This window comes from Mauremys reevesii, linkage group 1, assembly GCF_016161935.1.
Source record: "Mauremys reevesii isolate NIE-2019 linkage group 1, ASM1616193v1, whole genome shotgun sequence".
Taxonomy (NCBI): domain Eukaryota; kingdom Metazoa; phylum Chordata; order Testudines; family Geoemydidae; genus Mauremys; species Mauremys reevesii.
In genome coordinates, this window is record NC_052623.1 from 48,164,327 (window position 1) to 48,176,630 (window position 12,304).

Genomic DNA, 12,304 nt, shown 5'->3' on the forward strand with positions numbered 1-12,304 from the left:
TTTTATTAGTTATTCACTGTTCCTCCTTGACAAGTTATTACTGACTTCTCCTGCTTGCTCCCTACAGCAAGACCTGAAGCTCTTTCAAGGAAACGAAAATGTCAACAGACTTCTCAGCAGCGCTCGTCTCAAAGCCTAATTCACTGGTTTTCATTTACTAGGCATTTTGTTAAAGAAACAGTAGTTTCCATGCCCCCCTCCAGCTTGTGCATTGTACTGATCCGAAGGGACAAATAATGTCTGTTTTTCACAAAGGCGCCTAGGCAGAGACACATTAGCTGTTCCCCAGAACTGGCAGATTGGTCAACGCAGAGAGCTGCCAACGAGTCCATTTTCTGGTCAGCACTGAAGTGTTAATACAGACTGTCAAGCCAAAATCTTTAGCTTATTCTGCTCTGCTCCCGTCTAGTTGATAACATTTTCACCGCGTTGTTTCAAAGACAGCTCCTGCTGCTATATGCAGCTCTGTGACTGAACATGGAATTTTGTTGATACAGAGCTGTTGTGCTTCTCTGTTTTGCTAATACATGCTGGAATACACCTAATCACTGTTCACAAAGACAAGGAACTAAAACAGCCAGGATATAGCTTACTACAATAGATCAGTGCTTGTAATGACTCTGAAGGACAAGAAGAATGCCAGGTCTTGACCTGGGTGGGTGCTACAGGATTAACCCAGACCCACAGTAAGGTCCTGCATCAATGATAAAATTTGACCTACCAGTCCCCATGTCACATACTGTATAGCTGTGTGATCAGGCCCATGTGTAGTTTTCATTGAGCTGACATTAACGTATGTATCTCAGTTCAATCCACTAGTCACTCTAGTGAGGGTTTGTGTGTGACACTCTCTGACCTCCATATAGAGCTAGGTCAAAAAGATACAGCCCATAGTCAGTGCTAGTAAAATAAATCACAGCAGCTGACAGCTGCTCCTCCACAGCATCCCTCATTTTGCTGCACAAAGGTTTGTTGCATTAAAAAAATAACTGAAGCGAGTACAGGGTCTTTCAATGCTCTCCTCAATCTGCAGGCTTAACTTGCATTATTGTTTGTATGATTTTTATGCACTTTTTCACATACTTTTAAAAAACCCTCTGAAAGTACTTAAATATTAACATTTGCAGTGTAGTTTAGAGTACAAAGGCTTATTTTTGTCTGTGTAGGAAGTTAATTTTATTCTGTGGTGTTGGAAAAGGCAGAAACAGCAGCTTTGTCCAAGTGCAGATTTACCTTGTGTAATTCTTAAGCAGGACTAGTTTCTGAATAAAAAGAAAATGTTTAATATGTTGGACTGGTACAAAAAGGTTCTAATACGTCTGAGATCAGGTTTTGTCTTTTGTTTAGTTGCCCTCTGTGTACTCTCTCCTTTATGCCTCATCCATGTCTCTGTCTGTCTCTCTCACACACACAACCACAGAGAGAGAGAGAGAGAGAGAGAGCCCCTTGACATTCATGCCTGTGGCAAATTACTTGCAAGTTTCCCTCATTGCATAATTCCCTCATTAGCACTGCAACTAGAAGGTGGTGACTTTTCCCTCCAAATCATCACCCTAATCCAAGCCCAATCCTGCATGGTGCTGTAGGACCAGAAAATTTACTGTTCAGTGTGAGAGAAATCTAGGCCTTAGAGGTGGCACTGGGAATTGAACTGTGGTGTTCAAGTGCTGGAGATCACTCAAGACCCTTAAGTCAGTGAGCCAAGCCAGTGTTTTGCTCTTGCTTGCTGAGCATAAATATTCATATTTGAATTACTTTCAAATAGACTTAAATCAATAAACGTTCTGGATGATGGTCAGTAGGGCAAAAACAGTGTCGGCTTATTAAGTGCACATGTATAGCTTATGCAATAACTGAGAGTGTTGGCTGAACACAAACTGCGCAGCAATATTTACTTTATGCTATTCAAAAACATGGTTTGGTGACTAAAATTAATAGGCCTCGTCTGGAGGACGGTGTTAGCTTTCTAAGGGCTCTATTCAGTTCTTACTTCTGCCCCACTTCTTTCAGATTTTTGCATACTTCCAACACAGGCAATAGCAGGCCTATCCCATTCAGAAAGTAAGTCAGTACAACCAGCATTCCTTCCAGCTTGCTGGATTGAGAACATATCTCAGGAAATCTGGGGAGTTGCTGGATCAGATCTAGGAAGACAACTGACCCAGTTGAACCCACAAACAGCTGGCCGTCTCTTCCCATCATGGTTAGCAATGCTTTTATGTGACAACATGAACTGGTGCAATCATCCCTCACTTACTCTAAAGCAGCTGTGGCAGTGCTCGGGGGTCAGCTTTTCAAAAGGATGAAATGTGCTCAAACAATTTCTCCAAAGCATTGGGCAGAAAAAGGCTCCCCCCCCCCATTCCAAGGTTGGGTTTTTTTGGGTACGAGTCTCCTCCAGACTCCATGGCCATAGAGGATTTGGTAACGCGCACTGATCTTTTCCACAGCCGTTCCCTTCTTGCGCAGACATTATGCACATCTTGGCATGTGACAGTCCAAGATGTACTCTTGTCCCATGAGTTTACATAGAATCCACCAGCAGAGGATGTAAAGGCACCAGATTTTCAGACATTAGAAAGGAGAATGTGAACCTCAGCATTGGGAGGAAATGTTGAAGCAGTTTCTGTCCCTGCCCACTCCTATGAATCCCAATAATCCTTTGCACTGCCCAGCTTTTTGCTGGAGGTTGCTTCCTTGCTGCAGAATAACATGGAAGATGCAATGAGCATTTCAATTCTTGATGTTTTGTTATATAGTTTAAAAAGAGATGTCTCATGCCCAGATTTGAAGTTCTCATCCAAGTACAATGCACAAAACTGTTGGAAAGGGGTTGTATATTTTTGGATGTTCCCTGTGCAGAATGCATGCAATCACTGCACCTGTCCTGCCATGTGACCCGAGGGACCTATAGATACTGTCCATGTGAATACATTTTTTAAAGAATGCTAAGATAAAGAATCCTATAAAAGGTCATGAAATATTTTGTAGACTGAATTGTCATACTGTGTTAATTTGTCATGACTAGGTATGCAAAATAAGCACTTAGCTTTTCCAGCCTACCATATACTGTGTTGTTTTGTTCAATCAAACAGTTTATACCTAATTTGTCCATTTCAAAATTCAATCAGCTAAAGTAAACAGTGAATGTTATAGAATAAGACTTACAAGCAGCTCTGTGTGCTTAATCTGTGAGTAACAAAACAGGAAATGTCAGTACCCCATTCCAATTAAGCAAAGGCCAATTTCTCATGGAACATAAATTCTTTACTTTTCTCCCAGAACAATTTATACTGCTGTTTTAAATAGTGGTAAAACATAATGTTTTTAATTTCACACCTCACATAGCACAGTCAAATGCTTCATAACAACATAAACAAAAGTTAGGCGGAGCACTGCGATTGATTTAAAACAATGATTTCCCCACAATGTGTGCTCAAGGTCTGCAGGGGGAATACATAACAAATGTGTTGGCTAAGGCCACAGAAATGAGCGTTCCGGTGTTTTGGCTGCTGCTGCCAACCTTAGTCAAGGATGTGTTAACAGTGGATGCATTGATCCAAATCTCATTATTCCCACCACCAATCCAGGAAAGAACTGTGTTATTCTACTCCAGCTCTCTGTTTGGTAGTGTCGTAGGATCGAACAACTTGAGACTGAGAAACAACTCCGTGTTCTTCTTGAGAAAATGCATACCCATCTGAAAAAGTGAGAACAAAGGCACAATGGAACCAGTTAGAGATGATCATCACAGTTAGACATTACTATATTACACTACTGGCGCTGTGGGGGAAGAGCACATTTGGTTTTACCAGCAAATTAGATTTCTGTGAAGTGTCTCCCCTCTTCTGGAACATGGGCCGTGTCACCAATGTGATTAGGACAAGCCGCTGCTAAGTTTTTGTCACTCTTCCCTCCTCTCTTGAGCAGCCCACTCTAACCAGACGATAACACTCTTTCTATGTATCAGAGGGGTAGCCGTGTTAGTCTGGTTCTGTAGAAGCAGCAAAGAATCCTGTGGCACCTTATAGACTAACAGACGTTTTGCAGCATGAGCTTTTGTGGGTGAATACCCACTTCTTCGGATGCAAGTAGTGGAAATTTCTCTTTCTATGACAACCTAACTAATAATCTACATCTGTAAAAGGAGGCAAATGATACTGACCTCTTTTGTCTGAAAAGCATTAGGTCAGAGCTAGACATTAATTACTACTGAGAACAAGCTAATGGGTTGGTTTCTTGGTGGAGAATCTGTAAAGACGTCACAGAAACAGAATTTTCTGGTAAGTACAAATTTGCCTTTCTGCTCAAGTCTGTCATTGTCTGTAATATCATACCTAGCAGAACCTGAGAAACCCAGACTGTGTGAGATGCTAAATCTGAGAGGAGACTATGATTAAGGCTACACAGGGCCGGTGCAAGGATGTTTCGTGCCCTAGGCGAAACTTCCACCTTGCGCCCTCCTGGAGGAGGCAGGGCAGGGGTGAGCTGGGGCGGGGAGTTCCCCTGCGTGCCGCCCCCCCCCCCTTACTTGCTGCAGGCAGCCCTCCCCGCGCTCCCCTGCCCCAGCTCCCTCTGCCTAAATCCTAAAGATCTGGCCGCCGGGGTCGATGCCGAAGAAAATGGCGCCCCCCCCAAATCCTAGTGCCCTAATGGTTGCACCGGCCCTGAGGCTACAATGTTTTCAGGGCGGTTGTGGAAGTCATAGAATCTGTGACTACCAGCCGGGAGCTGCAGGGTCCCCATGCTGCCCGCAGCGGCCAGGAGGTGTGGGGTACTCCCCTCCCTGCCTGGAAGGGCCCCCCGGAAATCCTCCAGAGCTCCCGGCCACCATGGGCAGCAGGAGTACCCCAGAGCTCCAAGCAACTGCGGGCAGTGGGGGCCCCTGGCGCTCCAAGCTCCCACGGGTGGTGGGGTCCCCCAGAGCTTGGAGTGGCCCCTGTAGCGGCTGAGCGGCTGCAGGTGGTGTGGGGACCCCGCAGCTGAGCTCCCCATTTTGTCACAGATATTTTTAGTAAAAGTCACGGACAGGTCATGGGCTTCCGTGAATTTTTCTTTATTGCCCGTGACCTGTCCGTGACTTTTACTAAAAATATCTGTGACAAAATCTTAGCCTTAACTCTGATTAGTGTTTCCAGAGGACTGCTCCCACTACATTACAGCCAGCTGCAACATCTACCCTAGAGAAATGGGTGATTGTGTAGAGATACAGGTGACAGCCTGGCAAATCTTATTGATTTTTCTCAGTCAAGAGGTTAACGTATCCTGAGTGGAGCAAGCTTTAATATTCTGGGGTAAGTCTCCGAGATGCATATCCTTTTGGCTAGCACAAAATGGGAATCCTTCTGAAAAACACATTTTGATTTTTTTTTAAACTCTCAAGTTCTGCTGAGAAAGAACTTCAGGTCTCTGACAACACCCATCGGATGCCAAATTATTGATATAGTAAAAGGGAAGGCTCAAGAACTGACTCCTGTGAAACTTGGAACTATTTTAAAATGAGGCTTGTCCCTGTGGAATATTAGGAATGAGAACCTGCAGCACAGGGCAACAATGTCCTTGACACCTAGTCAGCCCTGGGGCCAGGTGGGGGAGGCTCCAGCTGTGAGCCCCGCCCAGCTGTCAGTGCCCCAGACTCCGGCTGTCAATGCCCCACTTCAGTCAGTGCAAGGGCGACACGCATCACCAGCGGAAGGAGGGTACACTGACAGCTGATGTAATTACCATGGTGGCTGTAGGTCGACCTAACTTAAGTCAACCTTATTTTGTAGTGTTGACAAGCCCTAAGTAATCTTCATTTCTTCTTCGAGTGATGCTCCCCAACTGTATTCCACATGTGGGTGACTGGCAAATGGTGTTCTGACTGGAGGAGGGTGTGAGGAAGCTGGTAGCAGAGATGCTTGTAGTACTGCCATCCTTACAGCTGCAGCTGCAGTTGCGGCTTGAGTAAGAGCAAAGTGTGTTGTGAATGTGTGGAAAGAGCTCCAAGTTGCTGCGCTGCCAATGTCCTGCAGCAGAACATCCAATAAGGATGTTGTGGAGGCAGCTTGTGTTCACGTTGAGTGAGCTGTAATACCCCCAGGCTAAGTTCCCTGTAAGCTGCATGGCCGCACAGCAGCCTATTTAGCCCTGCGCAGGCGCTCAGAGAACCTGCCTGGGGGCCTGCTGGGGCACTCCTCCCCCAGCCCCAACGGGGATGCGGCCTGGACCTACTGCCGCTGGGGCGCTCGGATCTGCTGGGGCAGCACGTCCCGGCCCCAGGCGCAGCTGGAGCAGCCTGGACCAGCCCCAGGCGTGAGCCGGGGCGGCCCTCCCCTGTCCCAGACCTGCTGCAGATGGGGGAGAGGCACCTATTCTGCAGCCCCAGTCCCAGAGACACCGTGGCGGCAAGAGGCGCCTCTCCCCCGCCCCAGCCCAGTTGCTGCTGTGGGGAGAGAGAGCTGGGGGGAGTCCTCTCTCCCTGCTGTAGCCCTTGAGCCCCTCCTGCACCCCAAACCCCTCATTGACGGCCCCACCCCAGAGCCTGCACCCCCAGCCAGAGACTTCACACCCTACACCTCAACCCTCTGCCCCAGCCCTGAGCCCCCTCATCTCCAGCTCCATCCCAGAGTCCGCACCCCCAGCTGGAGCCCTCACACTGCTGCACCCCAAACCTCTGCTCCAGCTCTGAGCCTCCTCCCACACTCCGAACCCTTTGGCCCCACCCCCACCACATGAATTTTGTTATGTGCACCGATATGAAGGTGACACATCACCTCCATATCAGTGCACATAACAAAATTCATTCCGCACATGGGTTGGAAAAATTAGAGGGAACACTGCCTCCAGGACAGGGAAAGTTTGTTGCCATAGCAGAAAGATCTTGGGGTCAAGCCATATCCTCAGGATTTCTAAGTGAGTTTCGGGAGGCTTAGAATGCTTCAAAACAGCAAAGAGTCTCAGAGATTGTGTGAGGGGTTTGGTTGTTTGCAGATAGAACGCCAGGGCACACCTGACAATGAGGGAGTAAAGTCTCTTGTCTTCAGCAGAAGCATGGGGTTTTGCGAAAAATACAGGTAAATGTATTGATGGATTGATGTGAAACTCAGCAGCAATCTTGGGAAGGAATTTGGGGTGTAACCTAAAGGAGACCTTCTCTTTTTGAAATACTTGTATGAGGAGAGTCTGTCATCATGGCTCCTATCTCACTGACCCTTCTGGCCAAAGTGATGGCAACTAAGATCACCACCTTCATGGTCAGGTGGGTCATCATGGCGCATGCTGCCATAAGTTCGAAGGGCGGAGTTGTGAGCATTGGCAGATCAAGGTTAAGGTCCCATTGAGGCATAGGGTTAATGACCGGTGGCAAGGTCCTGCTCAAGCCCTTCATAAATCGCACAGTAGCCAGGTGCATAATGACAGATCATCCCTCCACTGGAGAGAGGAAGGAGCCAATCACTGATGGGTGTACCCACAGCGAACTAAGGGCCAGACCTGAAGGCTTTAAGTAGCAAGTGAATGCTGGTGATGATGTGCCCAGGCCGAAAAGCGCCGCCACTTAGCCAAGTAGCAGGCGCTAGTAGAATCTTTTCTACTTTGGTTAAGGATTTCCTGAACAGGGGCGGAGCCTGAGCATTCTAGTTCCGATGTGCATCCAAACACCAGACCAGGAGGTGGAGCGAACCTGGGTTGGGATGCTTGATTTCCCCCCTACCCTGGGTTTGGAGATCCAGATAAGTGGGAGAGCAGCCATCGTTAGGAGTTCTGTGAAACAGAACTGTCTGGTCCAGTAGCATGCTAGGATGATGGTGGCTCTGTTGCAATGGTTCTTCCAAACAACCTGTGGTAGTAGGGAGATGGGAGGAAAGGCGTATCTGAGGTTGTCCATTTAGGAGAGTGTCACCCTGGAAATCGTTGCCTGTGGCTCCCATGGAGCAATACATAGGAAGTTTCCTGTTCATCTAAGATGCAAAGAGGTCCCATAGTGGAGTGGCCCATTGTGTGAATGTGTTGGTTAGAACTGTGTTGTGAATCTCCCATTCAAGGTCTACAGAGAAGCTGTGGCTTAATTTGTCTGTCAGGGAGTTTTGAACACCTTGGAGATATGCGGCCTGCATTCTAATGTGTTTTCTGATACACCAGTTCCAAAGTCTGACTGCTTCCAGGCAGAGGAGATGAGATCTCACTCCTCCCTGTTTGTTTATACAGACCACTGTGGTGATATTATCTCCACATGGAGCGAGTGTATGAGGAGAAGGAAGATCTTGCACGCAAGCTGGAACGCTCTCAGTTCCAGTAAGTTTATGGGTAGCCTGGCCTCTCTTGGGGTGAGGTATCCCAAACAATGTGGTAGTACAGGTGAGCACTCCCACCCAGTAAGGGAACATCTGTCAAGATGGTGGCCCTTGGTATGGGAGGGCTGAAGGGAGTCCCTGCCATGACTTTGTTTGGGTTGGACCACCAAACGAAGGAGGTGAGACCTCTGGTGGGAACAGTCATGGGGGAGTCAATGCGATCCCTGTTTGGTTGGTAGGTGGAGTGGATCCAAGCTTGGAGGCACCACAAGTGAAGTCTGGCAAACAGCACACACGTGCATGCAGCTATGTGGCCTAATAGAGATAGACACCAGTGCACCACAGTTCATTGCCTGCTACACCAGGAACTTTTTTAGTCAGAGCTCTTGGGCCTCTCTAGTTCTGGGAAAGAAGGATCGACAGATACTGCACTTTTCAGAGAGATGTGCCTCACCCAGACAGTACAGGGACCGTGGATGCTCATCTCTGATGGAGCAGGATCAAGGGCAGAAGATGCAATTCTTGAACCCTGGGACTCTGGGCATAGTCCCAGGGCCAGGGAGGATTTCCCTTGACTTTGCGGGGGCGGGGGACACATGACTATTCTATACTAATTATATACCATACTAACTATAACTACTATGCTAAGATATAAAACTATTTACAAAGATTTTACTTTACAAGTTATGCATGCATTGAAGAAGGACATGATTCTGACTCAGGCCATATGGCAGTAAGAAGGAACTGGAGAAGTATCAATCCGCACTGCCTCTTATACCCTTGGTTGGGAGCATGAGGGAGGCTATTGTGCATGTGCGGGTCAATGGACACAGTTCTGAAGAATTTCCAGACCCAGGTGCGTGGCATGCATGCACATTCACATGTGGGATACACACAGGGATCATCACTTGAAGAAGAACTTAATAGACATATTCTAAGGAACAATGGGAGAAGGAGTTCCAAGTACTGTAATATTCTGGCTAAGAGAGGTGAAAACATTATCTAGTGACCTGAAAGTTGATGGACACTTGGACTTGAGGGGGGTCCCATTTAATTTTCTCAGAGATCCTGAAACCTCTCAGGGAGGCCTGTTCCTAAATCAGGCATTGCAGTGAAACTTGGCTGGAGAACAGTGTAGAATGGGCCCTGTGATAGATGACCAGGTGCTACTGGCATATCTGTTGAGAAGGAATATAGTTTCATTGTGCTGGGGAGAAAATTATTTCCATTGTGAAGCTCCTTAAGAGCTTGATTCAGTGACTCGCTGGAGAGCTTCTTGCCAATGTGAGCTGCTTGGAAGCAGGAGACGGAAGCTGGGGGGAATAGTGGAGTTTGGAATGTGGGAAGAAAAGCTCATCCCCTGAATTAGCCTTTTTAAGGGCCCATCTCAACAATTAAATTAGTTCAGGGTTGAGACTGGAGGCTCAAGGTTCCTGGCTCTCATAAGAACAGCCATGCTGGGATAGATCAATGGTCCATCTAGCCATGTATCCTCTCTCTGACAATGGTCAATGCTAGATGCTTCTGAGGGAATGAACGTTGGGTGACCAGACAGCAAATGTGAAAAATCAGGACAGGGGGTAGGGGGAGCCTATATAAGAAAAAGACCCCAAAATCGGGACTGTCCCTATAAAATCGGGACATTTGATCACCCTAAATGAACGGATCAGGGCAATTCTGAGTGATCCACCCCTGTCATCCAGTCCCAGCTTCTGGCAGCTGGAGTTTATGGATGGCCCGAGCATTCGGGTACATCCCTGACCATTTTGGCTAATACCCATTGATGGACCTATCCTTCCTGACCCTATATAATTCTTTTTTTGAACCCTGTTATATTTTTGGCCTCATGACAAGAAGTTCCACAGGTCTACTGTGCATTGTGTGAAAAAATATTTCCTCTTGTTTGTTTTAATCCTCCTGCCTATTAATTTCATCAGGTGCCCTCTATTTTTCATGTGAAGACGTAAATAACAGTTCCTTATTCATTTTCTCCTCACCATTCATGATTTTATAGACCTCTGTCCTATCTCACCTTTGTTGTCTCTTTTCTAAGATGAACAATCCCAGTCTTTTTAATCTCTCTTGGCATGGAAGCTCTTCCATATCCTTAATCATTTTTGTTGCCCTTCTTTGAACCTTTTCCAGTTCCACTACATTCTTTTTGAGATGGGGTGACCAGACGGTAGCAGAAATCAGGGCCGGCTCCAGACCCCAGCGTGCCAAGCACACGCTTGGGGCGGCATTTTGCCAGGAGGGCGGCAGGCGGCTCCGGTGGACCTCCCGCAGGCATGACTGCAGAGGGTCCGCTGGTCCCACAGCTCCGGTGGACCTCCCACAGAAATGCCTGCGGAGGGTCCGCTGGTCCCACGGCTCCAGTGGAGCATCCGCAGGCATGCCTGCGGGAGGTCCACCAGAGCCACAGGACCAGCGGACCCTCCGCAGGCACGTCTTCAAGAGGTCCTCTGGAGCCGCGGGACCGGCGACTGCCAGAGCGCCCTGCACGGCGTGCCGCCCTGCTTGGGGCGGCGGAATTCCTAGAGCTGCCCCTGGCAGAAATATTCCAGATTTTTTTTTGTTTAGTTTGCATTACATTTGAGAACAGACCTCTTCCTGTTGGGGCACTTCCAGAATCCTGCGCAACTCAGATCCAGTATGATAACATGGCTGACTATGTTTTAACATAAGCATGGTTACATGCTAATAACATGGTAAACAGAAATACAGGGTGGACTTCCCTGTCTGTAACTGAAGGTGCACAGACTAATTTACAAAGTTTAAGACATCTTTTAGCAAAGAACACATTCATACTGGACGCTAGCAAAGGAAAGAAGATTTACAAAACATTCTTACAAGGGTGGATTCACACTTGCAAACAAATGCTTTAAGTGTGCTTGTTCTATTCTAAGGGCCAGAATCCTGCAATCTTTAGGTAACAATCTCAAGGAAAGTCAGCTTGGATAAAGACTGCAAGATTGGCCTTAAATAACAGAAGGCAGTGGCCCATATCCTGCCCCAAATTAGGGCAGCTTTGCATTGCGCCCTGGAGCTATCTTCATTGGGACTGCAGGATTACCCCATATAGCAAGATCCTCAGGTGGTATCCAGCTGCCAAGCTCCTTCACACCCCAGGCAATTACCCATAGACAATTATCTGTCATTACCCTGGGACTATTTAAATGACACTGAACAGAGCGTCTAGTTACTTTTCAATATTTGACTTTTTAAGATGCATTTTAATGGCAACAAAGTCCTATCCTGCTGCAGAGTCAGACAAGGTACAACAAAAGAGATGCCTGCTTAAACTGTTTCATGCAAGGTTAATGCCTGTGGGACACACCTTGCCTTGGGAACTCCTTTTATTGTGTTTAAGAGAACCAAGATAGCCATCTAGGGTCCTTGATCCGCATAGGGATCACTCCTTGGCATGTCCTTTCTGTGGGCAGATCATGAGCAGGGCACATCCCCCAGTGTCACTGACACAAACATATTGGTGACATCTACATTACTTTTGTCTACATTACACTTTTGGTACAAGTAGCTAGACGCCACAATGAGAAGCAGGCTTCATTCACACTGTGGTGTGTAGCTACATGTCAGTGAAAAGCTCTGGCACGGGGAGGCAGAGGAGAAAGGCTGAGCTGGATCACAGAGCCTGGGCTCCAGCCTGAGCCCAAACGTCTACACTGCAGTTAAATATCCTGATAGCCTGAGTTCCATGAGCCCGAGTCAGCTGACATGCACCAGCTGCGGGTGTTTAGTTGCAATGCAGATCCTCGATAAACTGTATGTTATTCCCTGATAACCAGAAATTTCTATGCTTAAATGCTGTACCGTTCACTTTTTTTTTTAACATCATCTTAATAAAAATTTTAAATATGAACTGGAACCATAAACTCACTGAACGTTAAATCTCACCAAATGAGGGTGAATCCATCCTCACCATTGTATCCAATCATTATACTCTACACTGAACATAGCCATTATATGAATAACGTATCCTCATATCTCAATGTCTGTACTTTGACCCGTCA

General features: G+C 47.0%; 1 protein-coding gene across 5 annotated transcripts in view; it reads right to left on the reverse strand.

Annotated features, from left to right (window-relative positions):
• Positions 1 to 3,281: 3,281 nt before the first annotated feature.
• ATP8A2 (ATPase phospholipid transporting 8A2) overlaps positions 3,282 to 12,304 on the reverse strand; it is a 541,088-nt gene continuing 532,065 nt past the window's right edge. For all 5 annotated transcript variants that reach the window (XM_039520497.1, XM_039520502.1, XM_039520500.1 and 2 more), the window contains one exon: positions 3,282 to 3,700. In XM_039520497.1, the coding sequence (XP_039376431.1) occupies positions 3,603 to 3,700 (98 nt within the window). In that variant the 3' untranslated portion in view covers positions 3,282 to 3,602. The remainder of the gene's footprint in view (positions 3,701 to 12,304) is intronic.